At 39.9% G+C, this 25,224-nt stretch overlaps 1 protein-coding gene across 1 annotated transcript in view; it reads right to left on the bottom strand.

The window, feature by feature from the left end:
• Positions 1-769: 769 nt before the first annotated feature.
• Positions 770-25,224, bottom strand: part of TEX14 (testis expressed 14, intercellular bridge forming factor) — a gene marked incomplete at its 3' end in the record, with an annotated part of 31,162 nt that continues 6,707 nt past the window's right edge. Inside the window, exons 3-30 of the mRNA XM_083875301.1 lie at positions 25,073-25,187; positions 24,650-24,815; positions 23,831-23,967; positions 22,635-22,716; positions 22,123-22,253; positions 20,929-21,042; positions 19,837-19,960; positions 18,727-18,905; positions 18,125-18,276; positions 17,278-17,468; positions 16,930-17,083; positions 16,213-16,486; positions 15,579-16,158; positions 14,816-14,919; positions 13,794-13,873; positions 12,999-13,256; positions 12,347-12,447; positions 11,874-12,042; positions 11,629-11,665; positions 8,923-8,985; positions 7,240-7,364; positions 6,341-6,531; positions 4,981-5,032; positions 4,416-4,487; positions 3,437-3,514; positions 1,755-1,872; positions 1,517-1,606; positions 770-896 (exon numbers count right to left, since the gene is read on the bottom strand). Coding sequence (XP_083731427.1) covers positions 770-896; positions 1,517-1,606; positions 1,755-1,872; positions 3,437-3,514; positions 4,416-4,487; positions 4,981-5,032; positions 6,341-6,531; positions 7,240-7,364; positions 8,923-8,985; positions 11,629-11,665; positions 11,874-12,042; positions 12,347-12,447; positions 12,999-13,256; positions 13,794-13,873; positions 14,816-14,919; positions 15,579-16,158; positions 16,213-16,486; positions 16,930-17,083; positions 17,278-17,468; positions 18,125-18,276; positions 18,727-18,905; positions 19,837-19,960; positions 20,929-21,042; positions 22,123-22,253; positions 22,635-22,716; positions 23,831-23,967; positions 24,650-24,815; positions 25,073-25,187 — 4,064 coding nt within the window. The remainder of the gene's footprint in view (positions 897-1,516; positions 1,607-1,754; positions 1,873-3,436; positions 3,515-4,415; positions 4,488-4,980; positions 5,033-6,340; positions 6,532-7,239; positions 7,365-8,922; positions 8,986-11,628; positions 11,666-11,873; positions 12,043-12,346; positions 12,448-12,998; positions 13,257-13,793; positions 13,874-14,815; positions 14,920-15,578; positions 16,159-16,212; positions 16,487-16,929; positions 17,084-17,277; positions 17,469-18,124; positions 18,277-18,726; positions 18,906-19,836; positions 19,961-20,928; positions 21,043-22,122; positions 22,254-22,634; positions 22,717-23,830; positions 23,968-24,649; positions 24,816-25,072; positions 25,188-25,224) is intronic.

Below are 25,224 nucleotides of genomic sequence, written 5' to 3'. Positions count from 1 at the left end.
GCAGAAAAAAAAAAAAAAAAAAAAAAAAAAAAAAAAAAAAAAAAAAAAAAAAAAAGAGGAAAAAATATGGTTATGCAGTTGGGTTTTTTAATCTAAACTACAAGATGAAGGGTTTGGGATTTTCTAGTGCTTCTTTTTCATGGAAAACAGGAAATGCAGTTTGTGCCACACATAAATTTCTGCTCACAGAGATTCTCACCTGAAGGGTGGAGCTGGAGCCAGCTGGGGATGGGATTTCTGATCCTTGGGGGGCTCCTCTGAAAAAACAGGGAAATTCAGCTCAGGACATGAAAGCCACACAAAACTCCAGAGACAGCAAGTGAACCAAGTGCTGCAGCTTTCTCTGCTTGATCCACTCAGCCACAAAGGGAACCAGAACCCATTCCCAGCTCTGCTGCTCCTGGTGCAGCCCCCAGGAGCCTCGTGGGGAGCAGAAATCAACTCTGATTTCAATCCCTGAAGCCCAATCCCAGCTCCAGGAGCTCTGGGGCTGGGAAGGGCATCCCATGGGGAATTTTCTGATCTGGAAACTCATGGTGATGGGCTTAAACTGAGGTTTTAGGCTAATGGGGAATATTTCAGCCCCTTCTGCTGGGCTGTGATAAGCAGAAAACAGGGGCACAGCTTTGCTGATAATAACAAGCATAGTGATGTCACCTCCAGGCTTCTACATTTAAAACTTAAATATTTAAATATTTACATTTAAACATTTCCAAAAGTAAGCAGAGATTTTTGGGGACATTTCAGACTTTGGGTGCATCCAGCAGCTCTACAGACCAAGAGCACCTGCTGAAGTCCCTGCACAGTTTCCTGCTGCTCTGTCTCCAGCCCAGGCTCTGCTCTCCTCTATTTCATTCTTCATTCCTGCATCTTCTGGCTCCTGCAGGCTGGCAGCCCTTCAATGAGAGAGTTTTGTGTATCATCCTCCTTTTTTTTTGTTTGTTTTTCTTAACAGGATGAAACAGAAAATTCTGGAGAATGCCTCAAGTTCCTTAGTGAGACACAAGTTAGGGATGACTTATGAGCACTCACTGTGGGGCTGTTCAGAGTTACTGGGCTCTGACCTTTAGTTCTGAGAGGAAAAATAGTCATTTGGGATATGAATCTTTTCCTTAAAATGATGTTTAAATGACTTCTGCCACGTTCTTCAAATTTCCTAACCGTTTTCACAAACTCTTCTTTATAAAAAGCTTTTCATGACTCTTCTTCTCTTAATGCACATTTTCTCTGTCTCCAAAAAATTCCCCCCATTCTGTCAAATTATCTCTGATTTCTGTGAAGCCCAAAGCACTGCTTTCCAAGCTTGTTGAAGTATTTGCTTTTCCACCTACAGGAAGTTGTATTAACAAAACATTCTTTTCCCCTCTCAATTTAGGAGGAGTGTGTTCACAGTGATTCCTCCAGGCAAATTCCCTGACACTCCACTCCCCAAGGAGTCACAGCCCATCTGCTGAAAAGTTTTGTGCACACCACACAAAATAAACCCTTGAGCACAAAATATGAATTATCAGCTCACCCAAGAGTGTGTCCCCAAGGTTGTTCTTGGATCTCCTCATCTCCTGCACGGAGCATCCTTTCCAAAATATCATCCAGACTGGAGTGAGCCCTGTTAAATAAAAGATTTCAAAGGTTCAACCTGCAAATTTTCAAATAAAAGAGTCATAAGAGTATTTAAAGTTATTTTATAAGCATTAAATCTTGCTAAAATTCTGTTTTTGTTTAGCTCAAACATGCCTTCCCACCCTTTTTCATACCTTTCTGTCTCCTCTGCCAGATTAAATGACTCCTTAGTCCATAAACTCTCATTTGCCTCCTCATTTCTCTCAGATTCTTTTTCTGCCTCTCTGTTTTCCATTTTAACTTGACCAGCAGCTATTCACACAAACAGCAAGATTTTAGTATCAAAGGAAGATAATAAACACATTAAAATGTTGTTTTCTTTGCCACACTTGAGAAATTTCCACTTTGCCCACTTCTCAATGGCTCTTTCCTGAGTGGCCTGATTTTCTTCCAGATAAACAAAATCCCATTATCTGCACTCAAAGGTGGCCAGCAGCAAAGCCCAGATAAATATTTCACTCCAGATTCAGGGGACTCAACGTTTTGTTCCCCACTGAAATGCAAAATGAATCTTTAATCTTCCCCCTCGCAATCTCAGAGATGGGAGAGGAACCCAAGAGAAACCTGAGGATGGTTCAGCTTGATTTGCCTGTTGATCAAAATCCAGTGATTTCCCCTCAAAGATTTATCAGCAAACTCTGTTCCCCGCAAAAATCAGGGTCAGGGTTGAGAGAGTGAGAGACCCAAGAGCTCCAGGAGCTCTGGGGCTGGGAAGGGCATCCCATGGGGAATTTCCTCATCTGGAAATTCATGGTGATGGGCTTAAACTGAGCTTTTAGGCTAATGGGGAATATTTCAGCCCCTTCTGCTGGGCTGTGATAAGCAGGAAGCACGAGGCTGCCACAAAAAAAAAAAATAAAATAAAATAAAAAATGGGAGTCTGAAATAGCTGTGCTTGATGCAAATACAAGAAAAGCAGAGTGAGTGAGTGAGCAGCCAGCAGGAGCCTGCTGCAGTCCTCTCCCCCTGAAAACCAGCAGCTCCAACCAACTCCCATCCCTGAGGAAAAGATTTGACAAAGCTGTAGGATAACCAAACGTGTGCCAGCATCATTTCTCAAGTGACTGTGCTATTTAGCTTTTTACAGACTTAACTCATCTTCTGTCTTTTTTTTTTTTCTGTCTTTTTTTGTCTGCCTTTTTTTTTTTTTTTTTTAACTGCTGCTCACTTTGTGACTCACAGGAGGAAAAGAAAAAAAGCACAGCCTATAAACATTTAGGCTTTTCTGCTCCTCTGACACGACTTGTTGTACATCTAAAAATGATTCCCCACTTAGCACCATTTGCATTTGCAGCAGCACAAAGATTCACCACTCTGCTGTCTTTGTAACAGAGCAGGAAATACAATATTCATTACCCCAGTGGAAGCTATTTTTTTTTTTCTCACTCTGTGAAATCAGAAGGAATTATTTCATGCTGGAGAATTTAGGAACATTTAACAGGTAGGGGTGTGCACTGGCCACTTTCTGAACTGAATCACCCTCCCAAGAATGGAAACTTCAATGGGATTTTTGACATCAAATCCACCACCTCTCCCTCCTGTGGGTGTTTTCACCTGTGTTTGAACACAGCACAAGCTCCAGTGGCAGGATAAAAGCAGGAAATTAATTCTCATGGTGAGACCTGCAAACCTCCCCCGTGGGCTGTGGAGGGAACACACAGGGAAAGGCAGCAAACACTGCTGGGGGCACCGAGCTGAAAGTGCAGTTAATTGTCAGAGCTGAACACACAGTGAGGAGGACTCTGAGGCACTGTGCAGCCCAGGCAAATGGAATTTGCTATTTTTAATCCCTACATTGGGATTGTTAGCAACCAACCATTCACTTGCACTCTGGAGTCTTGCAGTCCCAGCCCTTCCAATCCTGGAGTGAAGGAATCTTGCTGCTTTAAGTGTTCTGTTAAAAAGAGCATTATTTCCATGTTGATTTAGGTTGACCATACACTAAAGTACCATGTAACTTCATCCATCCAACCACAGAGGAAAAGCTGTACATGATTTATCATTATTTTATATATTAACTTTAGAAACTGCCCCTGGCCATCATTAATGGCACCACTGATGGTGCCAATCTCCACAGGTTCTTGTTTTGGTGAATGAGGAAATAAGGTTGACCATACACTAAAGTACCACATAACTTCATCCACCCAACCCTAGAGAAAAAGCTGTAATTTATTTATAATTATTTTATATATCAACCTTACAAACTGCCCCTGACCATCATTAATCGCACCAGTGATGGTGCCAATCTCCACAGGTTCTTGTTTTGGTGAATGAGGAAATAAGATCAGGATGGACATTTTAATTACCCCAAGGCCTGGTGTTAATTTAGGAAGAGCTTAATGATGGGTGAGCAAAGCAAACTCTTCTCCAACACCCTCCCAGTGAAAACCACGCAGAGCTTTTACCCTTTCTGACAGGAGACGTGTGTGAACACAAAAAGAAATGTAAATCACTGAGCTCTGCACAGACACCTGGGGGAGGCTGCAGCTGCCTCCTCTAATGGGGAACACGAATTGCTCCAGGACACCTTTGAAAAATTCAGTGTACACCAAATCCCTCTCCGTGTTCAACTCCACCTGCACTCAGTGTGCTGTCAGCAGCAGCAAGGAGCCACTCAGAGAAATGCAGAGCCCTTCAAGGACTTGCCAGTTATTTAATCTGTTGATGCCCAAGCTTCCTAATCGTGGACTGCAGCTCATTTGGAAGCTCTGGTGTGTTTTGGCAGTGGTTTGGGGGAAATCCTGACTGAGCACAGCTGGAAAGCCTCCCAGTGTTTGGGGTGAAGTGCCTCTTACCAATTTCATCCAGCAGCTCTTGGGCTGGTGGAGGCAGCTCATCAATGGAAGGGAGAGTTGCCTCTGAGAGCGCTGAGACAGAGGGGAAAAAAAAAATAATTTCTAGTTAATTAGCAGTGATTAATCCTTAATAACTGTGACATAGGCTTACACTCTGATAGCATCTTGCTTACATATTTCATTTAACACCCTGCACGAGCCCGGCTCATTCACATTTTATCAAAACTTCCCTGAATAATTCCATAATGGAAAAATCATTTTGAGCACATTCAGCTCCCAGTGCTGTATCAGGAATTTGAGGGCAGCAATATTTACACTTCAAACAGAGGTTGATTTAGAGGTCAGAGTTCTCAGTCTGCAGGTGCAAACACAAAATCCATAACCTAATTAGCACCAGCAGTACATGGCTGAGTGCAAAGCTATTTATCCCCCTAAAAATGAGACATCCGGGAACAAAAAAAGAAAAGGAAAAAATAATTAACAGACTGTTACATTTCCTTTCAAATCCATTTCTCTGTTTATTGAACAATTTTTTTTTTGGCTGGGACAGGGATGAAAGACTTACCAGGTGCCTGCCTGGTGTTTCTCAGGGATGAAGCAACTGGTGGCAACCCAACCTGTGTGAGATCAAACAGAATGGAAAACAAGAAGGTAAAATTGAAAAACTGCTGAACCCTCCTCTTCAACATCCTAAATCCAAAATGAGGCAGAACTTCAATTAAAGCCTGAGCTGATCATTAAATTTTAAACTGAGCTTTTTCCATCAGTTCAGAATATGAAAATAGAGTGAGACTGATGTGTCAAACATTTTGCTTGGGGTGAATTCATATTTTAGCTGTGAGATACCATCAGCTACAAAATCTTTATTTCAACACTCTGAATGGACAATTGGATGGGAATTTTCTGACTGGACAGTTCCAAGATTTCTTCAGTTCCCATTCCCTGCATGGAATCTTTCATTATTAAAGCCAGGCACGTCTGTTAATCAGAAGAGCCCCCCCAAAAAATTAAGAATTTGTAACCAGAGGCAAAATCCCCACTGCCCTCCAAATGGAAATGTGCTCTTAACTCTAGAATAAGATTTTGGACAAGAAGGCACAGCATCAGCAGAGCCACTCAGGGCAGCTCTGCCCTGTGAATGAATTTAATGAATTTAATGAATTCCAAGTGCTCTGGCCCAGGTCAGGCACACAATGAGCCCTGTCTGAGCAAACTCTGATCCCATCTTTAAACCACAACCCATGAGAAAGGTGAAAAGAGGATTATTTTATACAAAAAACTGTCTGCAAAGACAATTTGGAGATAATTCCTTGGGCTTGGGGGCACCTTCAGTGCCAAAAAAGATCCTGGAAATCTCTGCAGTGACCTGGGAGACTCTGCACTCCAAAGGGAGGGGCTGTGACAGGACAAAGGTGATGAGATTGGGCACATTTTATGTGCAGAAAAAACACAAAGCCCTGATCAAAAGTCTCATCCAACCCCAGCTTTTGGCAGGTTTTTATCACCCCAGTGGTCCAAGATTCCAAAGGCTGGGAAATGGGAATTCCACAGAGACAGAGAAGGGATGGAGGGCAGGGAGAGCAAAGATTTACAAGCAAGAGGAACCCAAATCTTTGTGTAAGAGGAACCCAAATCTTTGTATAAAGGGAACCCAAATCTTTGTATAAGAGGAACCCAAATCTTTGCATAAAAGGAACCCAAATCTTTGCATAAAAGGAACCCAAATCTTTCTATAATCTGCCTTGAAACCAAATCAGGACTTTCCCCACTTTACCAACAATTCCACGATTCCAAAATACTCACCAAGACCTGCAAGAATTCTCCTGCTTGCATTTATTTTTAGGAAAAAAATATTGTCCAAAATATTTTTAAGGAACACGAAATATTTAAAGAAACTCCTGGTTTAAAGTTATTTTCTGACTTACAGGTTCTTTCAGTCCAAATGGGCAAATTCTTGGAGCTGCCACTGGAATTTCCAGGCTCCTCTCCTCCTCACAGGCTGTGGTGAAAGTCTTGAACGCTGTGGAGGAGGAGTCTTGAGAGCCACAAAAGGAAGAATCTGCAGAAAACTCACGGCAGTGTTTGTATTTCTCAAAGGCCAATGGAATTTTTTCCTCTAGAATTAAAAAAGAAAAAAAAAATAAAAAGGACAGCAAAGCTGGGGAATTATTTTTGGAAATTTTTGGAATTTTGGAAATTTTGACAGAAGCAGAAAAATAAGTTTAAAGGGAAAAGGCACCAAAGAAACTTTTGGTCACCCATAAAAGACCCAAGTGATAACCCAGGAGTTCCACCTTTGCCAGCTGAGAATTTCCAGCCACTGTGTCACCAAATAATGAAGCACAAAGCAAAATGTTAATTCACTGCTCTTGAGCCCTCCAGTTCAACAAACATTTATCACATTATTTAATTTACCAACACTCAAACCACACTGAGTGTTGATTCAATTGCCTTCAAAATGCTGAAAAATCCACATGGATCAGCTCAAATTGAAATTATTCCATTTCTGATTTATGATGGATGCCAATATCTTCCAGGTATTCCTTTCAGGCAGTGACTTTTTCAGTTGTGCCCCTTTAAATTCCCCTTTAATTCTCTATCTTTGGACACAATGAGGTTTCAAACAACACAATTTCTTGTGTTGTGCAAGCCTGACATTGATTTCTGCCATGATTCACCTGGATGATTTTTACACCAAAAAAAAAAAAAAAAAAAAAAAAAAAAAATCCAAAAAAATGGCAGAAAGGTCTGGCTTGCACAGAGAAGAGAAATAATTGAAATAATTCCCTGTGAATATTATTTTTTTCCCCTTTCCCTGCATTACCTGAGCCCAGGGGGGTGCTGACACTGGTGGGAGCGTGGCTGAGCCGAGGGGTTTTACACTCCACACCCCTCTGGAAATGCAGCTCACAGGGGATGCTGGACAAATCCTGAATATCTGCCACGGATCTGAATTATTGAGAGATGTTCTGACAAGTTAGAATAGCCCCAACTCTTCCCTGCACCTGTGAATCACCACATCCTGCTGCCTATTTTCAGCCTCTTGAAATTTTAATCTCGTGCAAGTTTTATCTGGTTCAATGGAAAGGAGGGAGATGTTCCCTTTGAAAATTCCCACAGGGATCTTTGGGAGGCTCCAAAATCAGGAATGTTACAGGCAGAAAAGGTTAATTATTTGCTATTCCCCTTCCTTTATTTGCTATTTATTTATTTATTTGCTATTCCCCTTCCTTTTCCAGGATTTCTTAAAGAATCCTCCTATAAAAACCAGCTCAGGAAGGGCAGGAACAAAAAGGTAAAAAAAAATTCCCCCAAAGTCAAGGGAAAACCACAAAGGTTAACAATAAAATAATTAATGAGCCATTAATTAAGACTAAATGTAGGTCCTGGGAGCATTTAGAAGAATGACTCTGATAAACTGAGATCACACAATCCCAAGTGAAAATATGAAAATATTAAATCCAAATGGATCAAATTTTGGGGAGATAAACTCTGGATTAAACCCTCCTCAAAAGGCCATGGAAAAGAACAGACACCTCCTGTAAATCAGTGATTTCATGCAAATCTCCATTAGCTGTAAAAAGAAATTAACTTCATTAGTTGAGTCGCAAACACATCCTGCTAATTTTGAGGGTTTTTTCCCCCCACCCTGAAAATCACAGGGTTATTTCTGTAATAAAATTTATTTGAGCTACAAACACATCCTGCTAATTTTTCGGGGTTTTTTTCCCCTCTTGAAAATCACAGGGCTATTTCTGTAATAAAGTTTATTTGGCTCCACAGGAAGGATTTGCTCTTTAAAGTGATTCCATTCCATATGGAGAGAGGAGAAAACGAGGAATTCTCACACTTTAATGGGGAAAGAAGCACACCCAGATTAATTAACACCAAGTTAATTAATGAAATGAGAATTAATATGAAAATATTTCCAACTCAGGACAACTCTTTTACAACTTTTTTTCCAGGAAAACACTCTCTCACTACTCTGGGGAGTTTTCTCTTGCTCTGTCTCATCCCCCTGCCTTGCACCAACACTGAATTTTGTGGTTAATGATTAATTTCCTCAATTTTTGCTATAAAATGTGGCTCTTACACATCTTTTTCTGGGCTTTCCTCCTGTGGCTCCCACAGTGTCACTCCTGGTGCTGCCTCCTGCTAATTTTGGGGTTTTTTTCCCCACCCTGAAAATCACAGGGCTATTTCTGTAATAAAATTTATTTGGCTCCCCAGGAAGGATTTGCTCTTTAAAGTGATTCCATTCCATATGGAGAGGGGAAAAGGAGGAATCCTCACCCAGATTAATTAACACCAAGTTAATTACTTATGAATATGAAAATATTTCCAACTCAGGACAACTCTTTTACAACTTTTTTTCCAGGAAAACACTCTCTCACTAATCTGGGGAGTTTTCTCTTGCTCTGTCTCATCCCCCTGCCTTGCACCAACACTGAATTTTGTGGTTAATGACTAATTTGCTCCAATTTTTGATATAAAATGTGGCTCTTACACATCTTTTTCTGGGCTTTCCTCCTGTGGCTCCCACAGTGTCACTCCTGGTGCTGCCTCCACCCTGAAATGAGGGAGGAAAGGTCACATTCACCATCAGAAAATTACAGAAATTAAAGGATTTGGTTTCCTTTCTCTCAGGAAGTTTCAGCACTGCCTCCTCTCTCAGGTGGACTTGCAGCTCATTAACACTTTTTGATTAAAACCTCAGCAAGCAGGAGGAGAAAAAAATGTCATTTTTAACAGATTAAGGTGTTGTTAAAACTTCTAATTGCCATTTGCAGCCTCAGAACAAAACTGAAATGAAATAAATCCAATTTTAGGAATACACACTATTATTTCATCACTCTTTGATCTGTCTCAGGTTGTGACAAACCCACTGAAGGTCAAAGAGGATTTTTAGGCAGATGCTCAGAGAGCAACATCCCCTCTTGTCCTGCTGCCAGGAGTTCCTAAGCCAAGGGAGCAACCAAAATAATTCTTTTTTTATCCTAAATCAAAGTGATTTCCACCCCTTTGGCCCAGGGAACTCAGTGTGGGGAGGAGGGAGCCCAGTCCTGGCAGTCACAGGGCTGTGATCAAATATGAAATTGGTAAAATATAAATTACTATAAAATATAAAATGCCATAAAATACAGAATAATGTAAAATATAAAATTTATAAAATACTATATAAAATATAAAATACGATAAATATAAAATATTTAATATAAATACTATAAAATACAAAATAATATCAAATATAAACCCATACAAAATACTATAAAATGTAAAATACCATAAAATACAAAATAATATAAAATACTACAAAATACAAAATAATATCATATATACAACAATATAAAACACTATAAAATATAAAATACTATCAAATATAAACCAATACAAAATAAAATATAAAATACTATAAAATACAAAATATATAATACTATAAAATGTAAAATACTATAAAATACAAAATAATATAAAATATAAAACAATACAAATTACTATAAAATGTAAAATAATATCAAATACAAAATAACATAAAACAATACAAAATACTATAAAATATAAAATAATATCAAATACAAAATACTATAAAATATAAAACAATATAAAATACTATAAAATATATAATACTATAAACTGTAAAATACTATAAAATATAACATTTACAGGACAAAAATCCCCTGTTTTTTCAGAGGAAAAAGCCAAATCTCCAGGATTTCACAGTTTGCCAGATAATAGATTATCTTTATTATTTATCTATTATTATGTTTTCCCCCCCAGGCAGGAGCCAGTGAACATTCCTGCCCTGGGCTGGTCCCCTGGGACTGGAAAAGGCAGGAGGATCCTCACTGAGCACTTGAGCTCCACAACCAAAGCACAACAAAAATTAAAGCAGATGACTGAAGCCTTAATTTGAATTATCTTTGCTCTGTTTCAGGCTGTGGTTTATCAGTGGAAAAGAAATTGTGATACACACACGACTTTTTTTTCTTTTTTTTTTCCTTATTTTAGCACCCTCATTAAGGCAAAAAAAACCCCACCAAACTCTTCAAAAGACAAAAATCCCCCTTGAGACCTGTGAAAAACCCCTTTTTGTATTTTTCCTAGCAAGGAGCTGAGTTATGCAGATAATCATTAAAAACCACCACTGGCATCTCATTTAAATATTAGATATATATAAGCAGAATTAATGAAGAGAGCTCACTTTAAAAACTAATTTCTGCCTGGAGGAAGAGGGGAAAAATGAGTTTTTCTACCTGGCTCCAGGCACTTGGCTCAGCTGCTTCACTCCCGGCCTGTTCCTGCCACAGCTCTGTGCTCTTTTGCTGCACAATTGTATTTTTCCTCCTGAATACAAATAACAAATGTTCCCCCTGTTATTGGCTTTTTGCAAGTACAAAAAAGAAAACAAACCCCGACTCGTTGAACAGGAAATTGTGACTTTATTACTTTTTTTTTTATATATATATATAATTTTTTTTTGTTGTCTGAGTTCTTGTGACCTTTGTTGTTATCCAGAGACAAATGTGTTTTAAAAGATGCATTTTTATAAAACGTGGCACAGCTGCCAGACAGGCACTGAAGCACTGGGGGAATATCACAACATTTACAAATTTGAGCTAAAAAGAGACAACAGAGTAAGGAAACAATAATTCTTCCATTATTCTGCACACGCTCTCTGTCAGCTCGGGGTTTTTTTTTAAGATTCTCCCAGCAATGAGAATATTAATGTGTAAATACAACTCTAATTCAGTTTCCAGCACCACAGCAAGTTGCATAAAAAGATTAAGCTCAGCCCCAGGGTAAAAAATAAAAAGGTTTCAAACAAGTTTTTTTTGTTTTGGCTTTTTAACACAGCAAAGCACATAAACACTGCATCTGAAATTCTTTCAGGCACTGAAAAATCTGAAAATACTGAGTTCTCTCAGAAATAATGAGGAATAAGAGATAAATTGGGGCTGAAGGATGAAGGTCCAGCCTTGGGACAGGAGGAGCTGCTGTTGGTAAAAAACATCAATGCAACAACTCCATGTCCCTGGCTCAGAAGTGCTTCAAGAAAAAGGATTTTACCTGGAGCCTGAATTCCTGATGCTGCATCAGGAGGTGATTTCTGTAAAAATCCTGCACAAATTTCTTCTGCTTTGCTCTCAGCATTTGAGGTCTGAGAAAAGGGGGGAAAAAAAAGGGAATTAATTCAATTTTTGACAACACTCACAGGGTGATGTTTCCAATGATGAGAGTGGAGGGAGAAACTTTGCAGGAGCTCATCAGCAAAGAGCCCAGACTGGATTTAACAGTAAAATAGGGAAAGTTTTGTATCCTCCAAGAATTAATGATGATCAATTTGCTTACTCTTGGCCAAGTCTTTATTTGCAAGTACTATTTCAAAAGAAATGAATAATAATGAAAAAACCAAAATCTTCCATTTTCCAAAGCTCTCTCCAAATCAAATGGGAGCACAATTAAACCACATGTTGTGTAACTTATGTCCAAAAAAAAAAAAAGTTATTTTTACCTCTGGTTCTGAGCTTCCCTCAAGAGCAGGAGGAAGGAAATAATCATGAGTGAAGAATTCTTCATTCTCATCAGGAGGTGAATTAAGGGAACAATGTAATTCCCTTGAACGTCCCTGTGAAAGACATCATCACCTGAGATGATCCCACTCTCCATTAATTAAAAAAAAAAAAAAATACAGATTTCAGCCAATAAAAAACACTAAAATTCTGAAATTCTATTTAATTTTCTCACTGGCTTTCAACCCATATCTTAATCCTTGCATTACTTTGGTGGTTTATACAACAAAATTAACAAAAAAAAAATTAAAAAAAATAATAAAAGGGGGGTAAGGAGGAGGGGAATTGTTACTCAGCTCAGGATGCAACAACACCAGGCTAAAGCAGCTGCCTCTAAACTCCCTGGATTTCTGTACATACTCTAGAGAGACTCTCAGCTTGCTGAGGAAGGACTGAACTCTTAGGAATGGCTATTCCAGACTCGGCTTCCTCATCTGGTGCTGGGGACTGGCAGCTCCTCCCTAGGATGTCAGAATGGAACAAAATTATTAAGCAAAAATATAAAATAAATTTAAAATAAGATGTGAAGTGAATGATCTGAGGCACTGCTGGAATATCAATGAGAGCAGCCAGTGACACTGAATTGTCTGTCAGGAACAGGAGGAATAATGACATTTAAATGTTCACTTCATTAATTAATCTAAGCAGGGGAACCTTGCCCTGTTCCATTGTCCAGAACTTTTTTCAAAAGCTTTACCCACTGAGCTGCTCTAGAAAAAAAAAGCAGCTTTGGTGCTGAGTGTGGTGAGAGTGGAAGAAATGAAAAGTGTGAAAGCTTTGGGGTTTCTCATGCTGGTAACAATAATCAGTGATGATAAAAGGCTCCAAACTCATTCTCTCCACCTATTAACACCTAATACTCATCTCTATTTGTGCCCATCAAGGAGTTGCTGTGAGGGCAAAAACTCTGCAAGACAAAACGCACAATTCTTGTAAAAAAAAATCACTGAAGCTGAGATCTGATTGGGAATGGAAAGAGACAAAAAAAAAGAGGAGAGAGGATTTTATTCCTCACCTGTGGGGCTGGTGAGTGCAGGCTCCAGATCACTGTCCCCAGAGTCAGTTCTGTCCTCAGTGCCCAGCTCCCAGGGCTCAGCATCCTCACCTGGCTGCCAGCCACAGCTCTGCTGCTCCTGCCTCTTTGGGCCCTGCTGGGGGGTCTCCTTGACACTTTCTGCTTCACTCTCAGAGGTGCATTCACCTGCAGGGTATGGGCAGCTGAGCCCCAGCCGTCCTGAGGCTGCTCTTCTGGCCATTTGCTTCACTTCAGCTACACAAAAAGGACAAAATTACCATTTCACACCACGGAATCTGGACCTTCCAAGCATCCCCTGTGTTTCACTGTGCCTGCAAGGCTTGGGAATGCTCAGGTTAGGACCAAGAGCTGAACACTTCCTTCCATTTTAAACAAACCTTCAAACCTGCACAAATTGCCATGGACAAGTCTCTCTGCAAGAACAGGTTTTGTCAGTTTGGTTCTCTATTATATCCAGGCCTGTGCTGCCATCCACTGGGCACTGCCCTCCCTGAACCCACAAACTCTCCAAAACCAGGCTGGAAACCCCTTCAGCTCCACAAACCAAACCACCTCAACGTGCCTGGGATTATTTTATGCCCAGAATGTGCAAGACTCACTTGGATCCCACCCCAGAACAATCTCACAGAGCTGCAGCAATTAAAGCACAGAGACCTTTTCTGGTGTGCTGAGTTTAATGCACTGCACACTGCAGCAAGATTTCTGATATTAATGCTGAGTTAACACTGATTTAACACTGATTTAACACTGATTTAATTCTGATTTACTCACTTCTCCACCCCGACTGCATCACCCTCCTCTTCTCGCTGCTTTTTCTGCTGCAGAACTCAGCCCTTGGTTTTGAATGGCACCTGCAATGGATGATTGTGAAATGCACAAACTCCTTTTAAGAGCACCAGCATGTTGTGTCAAAGTATTCCCCAGCCAGGAAAAGGCTCCAAGTTGTTTTAACATTAATTAGAGAACGTGTGCTCTCAGCCTTTTAACAACCCAGCAGAACCAGCAGATTGAGCTGCCAGAAACTTGGAAAAGCACAGACAATTATTTAGGTCTATTCTGGATCAACCAGACGAGCTGTACATTCAATTCTGCAGCTCCAAAAACACACCGTGGATGGTGTGGGGGTTGTTTGATTGAAGGGATCACAATTTTAGATCTGGATAATGATGATTCTCCCACCAGAGTTCACTCCCTGACCTTCACTGACCATGTCAGCAGCACCTGGAATATTCCTGTTTTAACCTTCACCAAGAGGTTCTCTCTGATCCAAACGGATCATGGATTAATTTTAAAACTCCAACAGTTTTCCTGATTTGACCAAACACTGAAAGAAGTGCCTGTCCCCTCTTCCCAACCTGAATCTACACAACTTTTGCCAGATAATTTCAACGTGTGCTTCCCATTCATGCTTTAAACCCACAAAGAGATGTCATTAAAACTATTTCTACTGGGAACTGAAGGAGGCTGTGCCCAGAGAGGAGAACCACCTTTATCATTATCTTCCCAGATTGCTCTCCTTGTACAGTTTTGGATCACTGACCTCCATCCCAGAGGGCACGTGGGATCTTTTTTTGCCACTTTTTCACACAAAGTGCCCCCTGTCACAGCAGCTCTGCAGCTGACAGTGACTCACAGCAGGCTCCTCTCTCTACAGATGGCTTTTTGCCTTCCTGAAAAACATTTAATGCCAGCCCTGATCCTGATGTGCCTCCTTCTGGCAGAGCCTCTCTCTCTCTCTCTCTCCAGATGAATCTGTCAGAATTAACTCTTGTGTAAATAAGATCAGAACTCACCACTTCTCCTCTCCCCCTCTCGCTGCAGGATGTGAATCAGCTCCTCCCTGACACTGCAAGTTGAACTTTTTTTGGCGTCTCGCAGACACGTGTGGGAGGAAATGCTGAAATGAGTCCAAGGAGCCGTGATTCAGCACACACTGGGCACTCTGCTCATCACTGCCTGACAACAGGACAGCTCTCACAAACTTGATCCCCTCAGTTATATTTTAGTTGCTCTGCTCGGGAGAAAGGATGACAAGTCCAGGGCTCAGTCTGGCAAAAACTCTGCCCTGGATCTATAGCAGGTTTAAGGTGCAGGCAGGCAATGAAAACATGCAGCTTCCAGGGGGATGAGTGGACCTGAATGACTCAAGATTATCCCCACAGGAGATGTGCTTGAATTTCTCTCTTTCTCTTTGCTCCATGTGTTTAATGATGACAGTGATCCAGAAGCCCTTCCAATAACAGCTTAAGCCTCAACACAAACAAAAATATTTTCTCCACTGGCCTTTTCCCTGAGACTCCCAAATCTATTTTAGTGCAAAATTTGGATTTTAACTCCACCCTGAGCCACTGGATCAGTACTGTGCTGGGAGGAGTGGGGAGAAAAAGGAAACAACACAACAGCACTGCTGAGCTGTTTTCATTCCTGTCCATAATACACATGGATGCATTTTAAAGGACAGATTCATCCCTCCCCTTGGCCACCAGCCATCCCTGCATCTCTCTGCCTGCTAAGGAACACAGAAATGATAACCAGCCCCCCTGCTCAACACTTTACCTCCTGGTTTAGGCTCATTTCATCATCCAGGCCTGGATCATGATGGTTGGTTGTAATTTTGCTCTTCCATTTCTCACTCTGAATTGCCTCTCTTTGCTTGGCTGTCCTGGGAACAGCCTGGGAGTTGTCTCTGCCTGGTGCCTGACACGTTATTGTGGGTGGAATGTAGTCCCTGGATGGTGGACCTACAGCCTTGTATAAAAAAATCTCATCTCCAGAAAAATCCTCATCAGTATCCTGGGAAACAGCATCAGATCCATCCCAGTGTCCTCCCTGAGAACTTTCCTCAGGATGGAGATTCATCCTGATCTCCTGGAGCAGCTTCTTCTGCTTCCCCACAGCCTTCATCCTGTCCAGCTTCTCCTCTGTCCTGCTCAGGGAGTCTCCTGCCTGCTGCAGCATGCTCTGCATGATCTTCAGGTTCAGGGCGCATTTGCTGATGAGCAGCTCGCCCTGGGAAGGGCTGCTCAGCCTCCTGCCAGCATCTCCTCTCACCTGGAGCAGGGCAGGGGCTTCTCTCACCCTTTCTTCTTCTTCCTCCTCCTCTTCCTCCTCCTCTCCAGTGAAGCCCGTGGTGGACCTGGAGGATGCCTCCTCATCCTCCCACTGGCTCTGCTCTCCCTCCTTTTCCTGCCTTTCTGCCTCCGTCAGAGCTTGGCCTAACCCAGATCCTCCTTCCAGGAACTCTTGGGGACCTTCTGGGTAACTGGCCAGGATTTCATTCCTCTCAAAGCTGCACAGGCTCCCATCCACATCACTCTCACTGGAGTGGGAAACTCCTGTCTGCACTTCAGAGGAGACATCTGGACTTCTGTCCTGTGCAGGCTCTGCACTGCCTGATGCCTCCTGCACCACCAAAGAGCTGCTCTCCTTGGGGGAAACACAGTCGTTTGGGGCAGAAAAACTACCTGAAAAAATTCAATTTGAAATATTAAATCATTTCTCCAGAAATGCCACAGCCAGGCTGCTATTGCACGTTGAGGAGTTAATTTTGGAAATTTAGATATTCCCTCAGCAGTGTTTGACATCTCTGCTGAAAGCTGTGCCTGAACAAAGCAGATTTAGAGTCTCGAGTCTACATTAATTTATTACAGTTTATTACATTTATTACATTTATTTATTATATTTATTACATTTAATGTAATTTTTAAATTTGATTTTAATAATAATAGCTAAATGTGGTAGCTAAAATCCAAAGCCAACTGCTTCCTATCTTCAATCTACATCATAAAACCTGTGAGTGCTCCCATTTTACTGATTTACTGATTTACACTTGAGTGGTTTATGTCAGACTGTTGTGGGCTGAGGAACACATGAAGGACACAGAGACATCCAGCTCCAAGAAACTCACCAGCCTTGCTTATCTCTTTTTCCTGGAATTCCACTCTTGTTCTCTTCTGGAAGCTAAAAGCTGATGCCCAGCAGATATTCACATCTGCAAGAACAGCAGATCTCTGTGCTTTGAGCATCCCGCCAGCGTGGCCACCTTCAGACTTAACCAAATCCTGTGAAACAAAACAAAACAAGGAATAAAATACAATTATATTTGAGAGTTTTGTGTCTCTGTCTGCTCTCCTGAGAGGGCTCAGCCCCATGAGCACAACACTGAGTGTTGGATCACTCCTCTAGATTAGAGCAGAACTCAGATCTGACTGGACACAGCACATCCAGCAAAGATGAGGATGCTGGAAATCATCACCTTTAAGTCATTTTTCAGGATATATTGAATATCCTGGAGTTTCATGGAGCGGTTCCTCTGCTTGGGTTCCAGCCCTGCCTTGACAAGATCATAATAGAGCAGGGGGAGCCTGACATCTGCCTCCAGCTGCCCCCCTGAGAGGACGAGCTGCTGCACAGCCGAGTCTTCCACACCTTTCCAGGGAGGGCTCTCTGCAAGACACAAGCACAGAACTTCATGTCACTAGTTGTGTATTAATGTTAATGGAATTTTTTTTAAAAAATTACATTATTCCACATCTATTCCCTAATTTGCAACTAAAACCAAGCACTGGCATCTCCTCCCTGTCTGATTCCAACACTGGATGCTTTTAAGGGAGATGAGACAGAAATATTTAGAGAGTGACACTGCAAACAACCCTGATCTGGATTCTTCATTTGGATTAATTTTTGGAATAATTGTTTATCCCATTTCACTGCCAGAATAGTCAAAAAGTGAACACAGAACACACATCAGCTGTAATAACAGCAATAATACATTATAATAATAGAATAATAATAATTTATCGCTAAGTTATCACTGAGATCAAAAACATAAAAGCTGCACAAGCTTGTTTTTAGCAGTGAAAAGATTTAACTGAATGTTTTGCTGTGCTGGGAGGAAGAAGAAAAATAATCAGGAGAAAACCACTGTATTTCTCCAATATCACCATTAATTTCATCCTTTAGCCACCCAATTTTAAATTTCCTGGTCACATTTTTACAGGAATTCTCAATAATCTTTGTTATTGTTATTAATATTTGGGTGGGTTTTTTTGCCTGGTTTAATTTTTAAGTTCAACCAGCTCAGCTCAAAGCTGTGATTTCACCTGTCAAGGCCTCCTGCAGCACTGCACAAAAGCTGTAAACATCTGATTTCACTGTGCCAGGTTTCTCCAGGATTATTTCAGGGGAACACCAGCGGAACAGCTGGACTGGGACAGGAATTCGGGTCAGGTCGCTGTGCTCTCCACTGTCCCTGCTGCAAAAAAAGGGGAAAAAATTGTAAATTAGGACATACAACACGTTCAACTACGAGGTTTATATTTAGGAATTAAACACCTGAGTGTGCTACAGCTTTTTGTTTAATATGTAAAAGTTTCAGGTAGTTTAATATGTAAAAGGTTCAGGGCGTGTTTGCAAATAGAAACGTGCAGTAAAATGTCTTTTTGGCAAAGATTTTCTGGAGAAAGCAACACCTCCTTTAACAGCTTTACAATAAAAAAGAACTAAATTTAAAAAGCTGAACTTTTCCCAAGAGGAGCTTTACAAACAACCCAACAAAGAACACAGGAAAAAAATAATATTCTACAATCTAGGGGGATAATTTCAGTAACAATTTACTGAGATGAGAAAAAATATTGATTGTTGGCATTTAATTGCCACCAGACTAACAAAGTGTTGGGTGTTGAATTCAGAGGGAGTTTCTCACCTCTCTATCATGTACTCCAGGTTGCAGAGCTTGGCCTCCCCAGAGGACACGATTTGGATGGAGTGGGAGGAGAGGGAGCGGTGGATAAAGCCCCGGGAGTGCAGGAAACGCAGAGCGTCCACCACCTGCAGCAGGACGTGCAGGAGGGTCTCTGTCTGCAGCACTGGGAACTCTGCACGCTGGGGAAAAAAAAAACAAAATAAAATAAAATAAAAATAAAATAAAAATAAAATAAAATAAAATAAATTTTTTTAAAAAATTAAAAAAATAAATAAATTTTTAAAAATAAAATAAAAAATAAAAATAAAAAAAAATATATTTTAAAAATGGCATCAAATTTGCATGGCAGGTTTTTTAAATTTGACACGAGAGAAAGTTATTCTTATTTATTGCGGTTATTTTTCGCTGCGGAAGGCAAATTTGATGTAAGTTATTCTTATTTATTGGGGTTATTTTTTTGTTGCAGAAGGTGGCAAATGTGGAATTTATTGGAGGAAAAAAGAGGAAATTAATTTTTTGTCTTTTTTTTGGGTTTTTTTTGTTGTTGTTCATTTGTTTGGTTTTTTGTTGGGTTTTTTTGGGGGGTTTTTATGGGATTTTTTTGTTTGGTTGATTTTTTTGGGGGTTTTTTTTGTTGGTTTTTTTTTGTTTTGGTTTGGGTTTTTTTGGGTTTTTTTTTTGTTTGGTTGGTTGGGGTTTTTTTGGGGTGTTTTTTTTTTTTTTTTGTTCATTTGTTTGGTTTTTTGTTGGGTTTTTTTGGGGGGTTTTTTTTGGGATTTTTTGTTTGGTTGATTTTTTTGGGGGTTTTTTTTGTTGTTGTTTTTTTGTTTTGGTTTGGGTTTTTTTGGGTTTTTTTTGTTTGGTTGGTTGGGGTTTTTTTGGGGGTTTTTTTTGTTTGTTTTTTTTGTTCTTAATAGAGAAAAAAAATCTGGTCCTCCAAACCAACAGCACCTTAAAAAGCTCAAATGACAACAATAAAACACGGATAAATTGAGTTAAAAAATAAGCAAAAGAAGCAGAAACTCAGATACAGACTGAGGATTTTTTGCTCTCGAGGGAGTCACTAAATTTTTGATTATTTATTATTTAAAACTCAAGCCTTGCAGTTACCCTTTCGTGGAGGATGCTGTAGAGAGAACCAAAGTGAACCCTCTCATAGACCAAACGAGTTTTCTCCAGGTCGCTGGACAGACAGACAGACATCAGCTGCAGCAGGTGAGGGTGCCGGAGTTTGCTGCAAAGGAAGATGGAAAAAAAGAAAAAAAAAGTAATTTTGCAAAGCAAATCTGAGATGAAGGAACCACACTCACCCAGTCAGGTTGTGAGAACAAAAATAAAAGGAAGTTTATTTGGGATTTTGACTTTACATAGTCTTTGGAGTTTGATCAAGGATTGGAGGATGAGGTTGACCCCACTAGAAAAATCTATCAATTTTTCCTTCCCCCAGGAAGGAATAGACAGTTTTTCAAAATCATCACTTTGTGTTGATGTTACAACAGGTGGAAACTCCAGTAAAAAAATATAAAACATCAAGAGGCTGAAAAAATCAGGGTAAGGTAAATTCCCACTGCTCCTGGGATAAATCCCATTGCCCCTGGGGCAAATCCCATTCCTCCCCAGGTAAATCCCATTGCTCCCAAGGTAAATCCCATTGCTCTGGGGTAAATCCCATTGCTCCTGGGGCAAATCCCATTGCTCTGGGGTAAATCCCATTGCTCCCGGGGTAAATCCCATTGCTCCTAAGGCAAATCCCATTGCTCCCGGGATAAATCCCATTGCTCCTGGGGCAAATCCCATTGCTCTAGGGTAAATTCCATTGCTCCCGGGGTAAATCCCATTGCTCTCCAGGTAAATCCCATTGCTCTGGGGTAAATCCCATTGCTCTCCAGGTAAATCCCATTGCTCCCCAGGTAAATCCCATTCCTCCCCAGGTAAATCCCATCGCTCTCCAGGTAAATCCCATTGCTCCCGGGGTAAATCCCATTGCTCTCCAGGTAAATCCCATTGCTCCCAGGGTAAATCCCATTGCTCCCGGGGTAAATCCCATTGCTCTGGGGTAAATCCCATTCCTCCCCAGGTAAATCCTATTGCTCCAGGGGTAAATCCCATTGCTCCTGGGGTAAATCCCATTGCTCCCGGGATAAATCCCATTGCTCCCAAGGCAAATCCCACTCCTGCCACCCCTGCAGACCCCTGTCCCACCTGCAGTGCTCCTGCTCTGCCAGGAGAAGATCAGCCAGGTGCAGTTTCCAGCTGCTCTGCTGGGGCTGCAGGCTCAGCTCCTTCACTGTCACTCTGCTGCCTCCCCACATCAAGCTGCAAAAAAAAAAAACAAGAGGAATTTGGACCAGATGATGTTTCCAGCAGTGTTTTACCTTTTTTTAAAATTTATTTATTTATAATTTATTTATTTAATTTTGTTTATTTTTTAAATTTTGTTTTCCCTGCTTTTCTTTGCTTATTTATTTATTTATTTATTATTTTATTTTATTAATAAATAATAGATATTTATTTATTATTGGTTATTTGGTTATTCAGCAAGAATTTTGGGGTGTTCTGGTGTTTGTTGCCTTCTTCCCGCTGGCAGGGATTGAAATTTGAGGGTTCTGCTCTTTTAAACTCATCCTGATGAAGGCTGATGGAGCAGGAAAGGCTCACTGCCCAAAATCTTGCCCCTTCCACAAGGAATTCCCTTCACCAAAGGCCAGCAGTGACAGAAATCAGAGTTTTGGGGATGTTAAATCACCAATTTCTTAATTCTCTGGCTGCCTCTGAGACACAACCACTCGCTGAACACACAATAATTAGACAATACCAACAATTTAGGCTTTCAGAAGAATAAAAACCATTTCAAAATCATAAATCAGGGGCTGTTGGAAAAATAACTGGCTACTTGCAATATCAAATTATTACCAACAATTACAACAATTACACGACATCAAAGATTTCAAACAAATAAATGCTCAGCCTGCCCTTGCAACTCTCATTTATTTCACCATATTTTATTTCCTGCACTCCTGGATATCCAGAGGATACCCTGGATTAAGATGTACAGGAATTAAAAGCTGAACAAACACAATCTGTGCCACCCCACACGTTATTTCCTAGCACAGAGGGATCAATATTGAAACCCTGCCAGCAGTGATTAGCCATAATTGGGTAAATATTGCTTGTGGGGTTTGTTCTGACATCAGTCTGACTCAGATATTAATCAATGAACAGCAGAAAACAAGGTGCAAGCAGGAAATAGGGAATAAATACAGAACAGACACAAAAAATCACCCTGGTACAGCAATTTGCTATGGGAGTGTAAGAAAAAAAAAAGGGCTAAAAATCTAATTTACTCCTTATTATTTACTTATTTTGAATTTTAATTGATTTTAAATCCCCACTTACTTGGTCATGGTCATGTAGGGCCCCACGTGGTAAGAAAATGCTGGTTCATCATCAGCCTGAACCACATCTTTGTCCCCAATGATGGGGAGAGAGGCCAGGTAGCCCAGGTGGCCACTGCCTGTGAGACAGAACTGAAACAGGGGAAATCATCAGCAAAAAGGAAAATCCAGCAGCTCCCAAAATCCAGCAGCAGCATCATGGACAGCCTGAGTGTGATCACTGCCAGGGAAAACATCACTGGGAAATGTGAAAAATCAGGGGGAAATCAAAATTTTGAACAGCCCTGGGATGTTCCACAAGTGACATTTAACAGGAATTTCTGCTGTTCTACAGTTCAACCATCAAAGGGTATCAATATTTGTGCTCTTTGGGGTTTTTTCCCATTTTTCAGCAGAAATAAGAATGCACTGGAAGTTAAAAGTAGCATAGGTGGGATAATTACTGTGAGGAATATTCTAATATCTATTTCTAATATAATAAATATCAGAAAATTCCCACCCACAGCATCTTACCTTCCCAAACCCGAAGCTGTAAATGTTCTTGGCCACGCTGGGTTGTCCTTTCAGTAATTTGCCCAGAGGGTTCTCAGCGTTTCTAAACTCCAAAAAACAAAAGTAATAAAAGGAAGTTATTGATTCCAAGGCTTGGATACAGAGAGAGGGGAAAAAAAAGCAGAATTTTTGCCAGAATCCTGCATTTAACTGGTCCCACACACATAATGTGGATGTTAAAATTCCAAATTATTGTGCTGCTCATAATTTGTTAGATGCACTTTTATGGTATTTATTTATTTAAAGCGAGATAACCAATAAATAAATATATATATACACAAATTGTATATCCTGCACTGCTTTTTCATATCACAAATCTGTGTTTTTTCCCAATATGTATCTGACACAAAAACTCCTGAAACAGTTGGGAACATCTCCCCGAAAAAGATCTGCAAAGACCTTAAAAAAGGTCAAAAAAAACTTAAAAAGTCCTTAAAAAGTCAAAAACCCAAACTACTTTATGCTACCACTTTAATGCTACTAAAATCCAGTGCTTTTGATGCTGAATTCAAGAGTTTAATTAATAAAACTTCTTAAACAATTAAGTTTATTAATTAAACTCTTTATTATTTTTAAAATAAAATATTTAGAAAAAAAATAGAAATTTAGAACTATCAAATTTTTATTTAGAACTGCCACAACAGAAATAAAATTAATCACAGTGGATGTAAATCTGCTATTGACAAAAAGATACAAGAACCTGCTAATTTTAAAATAGCCTTTTTATTTTAAAATAAAAGTAATAGGAGTTTAAATAATAAAGCAGAGATATTTACAACTATCAAATTTTTATTTAGAACTGTCACAACAGAAATAAGATTAATCACACAGGACTTAAATCTGCTCTTGGCAAAAAGATACCAGAACCTGCTAATTTTAATACAGCCTTTTTATTTTAAAATAGGCTTTTTATTTTAAAATAAAATTAATAAGGAGTTTAAATAATAAGACACAGAAATTTAGAACTATCAAATTTTCATTTAGAACTGTCACAACAGAAATAAAATTAATCACAGCGGACTTAAATCTGCTCTTGGCAAAAAGAACCTGCTATTTTTAAAATAGGCTTTTAAAATAAGTAAATAATTTAAAATAATTATTTAAAAATTTAAAATAAGGTTAAAATGACATAAAATGGAAGTAAAAAACCTCTTTACCCTTGGACAAGGCCACCAAACCTGGAGGGGCTGCAGATCAAGGCCTTTGAGGAGGAGACTTTCCTGAGCAGGTCAGAGGGAAGGTTCCAAATGGCAGCCTGCATGTGCAGGGTGCACTGCTGGATAAACTCCAGCATCTGGGCAGCAGCAGGAGGGAAAAAAACACAATAATTTAAGGCTTTAGAAGAAGAAGAAGAAGAAAAAAATCTCAAAATAAAAAACATCTGAAAAACATATCAAAATAAGAAAAAAATGTATGAATCAGGGGATGATGGAAAAATAAGCGGTTGCTTGTAATAATATGGAAATGGGTGTTTTGAGAAATGCATGAACAGAAAAAAACCAAAAAAAACCAACAAAACAAACAAACAAACAAAAAAAAAACACAACAAAAAAAACCAAACAAAATAAAACAAAACAAAACACAAAAAAAAACACACAAAAAAAACCCAAACAAACCACAAACAAATAAAAAAACCAAAACCTTAAAGAAAATCAATGACATGAAAATGGGAAGAAAAGCTGACTTCAAACACGAGACAAAATTCAAAACTTCACCCAGCAGAAAAATTGTTAATTTTGGGTTTTCTTTTTTTTTGAGAGGAGCGTTGTGATAACGGGAAATTTTTAAATCAATGACATGAAAATAGAAGAAAAGCTGACTTCAAACACGAGACAAAATTCGAAACTTCACCCAGCAGAAAAATTGTTAATTTCGCGTTTTCTTTTTTTTTGAGAGGAGCGTTGTGATAACGGGGGAAGAAGAATTTTAAATCAATATTGCTGTCAATAAATCAGCCTTTCCACACACACAAATACCTGAGCACTGCTGTCCTTGCTGGCTGACAAAGCCCACACCTGGGGAGTTTTCCCCTCCTTGTCGTGGACTCTGAGGTCTCCCCCTTCATCCAGTAACTTGCTGAGGATCCACTGGTTCCCTGAGAAAGCAGCGGCGTGCACCGGGGTGCTCCCATCATAGCAGCGACTGGGGAACAGCAAAAAATAAATAAATGTTCAGCAGGGGGAAAAAGCAGCGTTGTTGAAATGTTTTATTCTTAAATAATGGTATAAAGCATGAAAAAAATGGGGAAATTATTTATTTGTTTAGCGCTGAGGAGCTTTGGATGAAATATCAAAGTGCATCTTGAGCGTTTCTTAATTTATGAATGTTGTGTTTCACATTGATTAAACACAGTCAAAGATTAATTTTTTATTAAAAAAAATAAATGTTTGATACTTAACTGATTGGCATCCGAGCCATATTCCAGCAGCACGTCCACGATTTTACCCAGCCCCAGCAGTGCAGCAATGAAGAGACAGGTCTGGCCCATGGAATTCACAGCATCAACAAAAATTCCTGTGAGGAAACCGAAGATTTTAATAAAAATAATAAA

Source organism: Zosterops lateralis, assembly GCF_965231275.1.
Source record: "Zosterops lateralis genome assembly, chromosome: 19".
NCBI lineage: Eukaryota > Metazoa > Chordata > Aves > Passeriformes > Zosteropidae > Zosterops > Zosterops lateralis.
The sequence above is the reverse complement of the archived record's forward strand: the minus strand, read 5'-3'. Positions and strand labels throughout refer to the sequence as shown.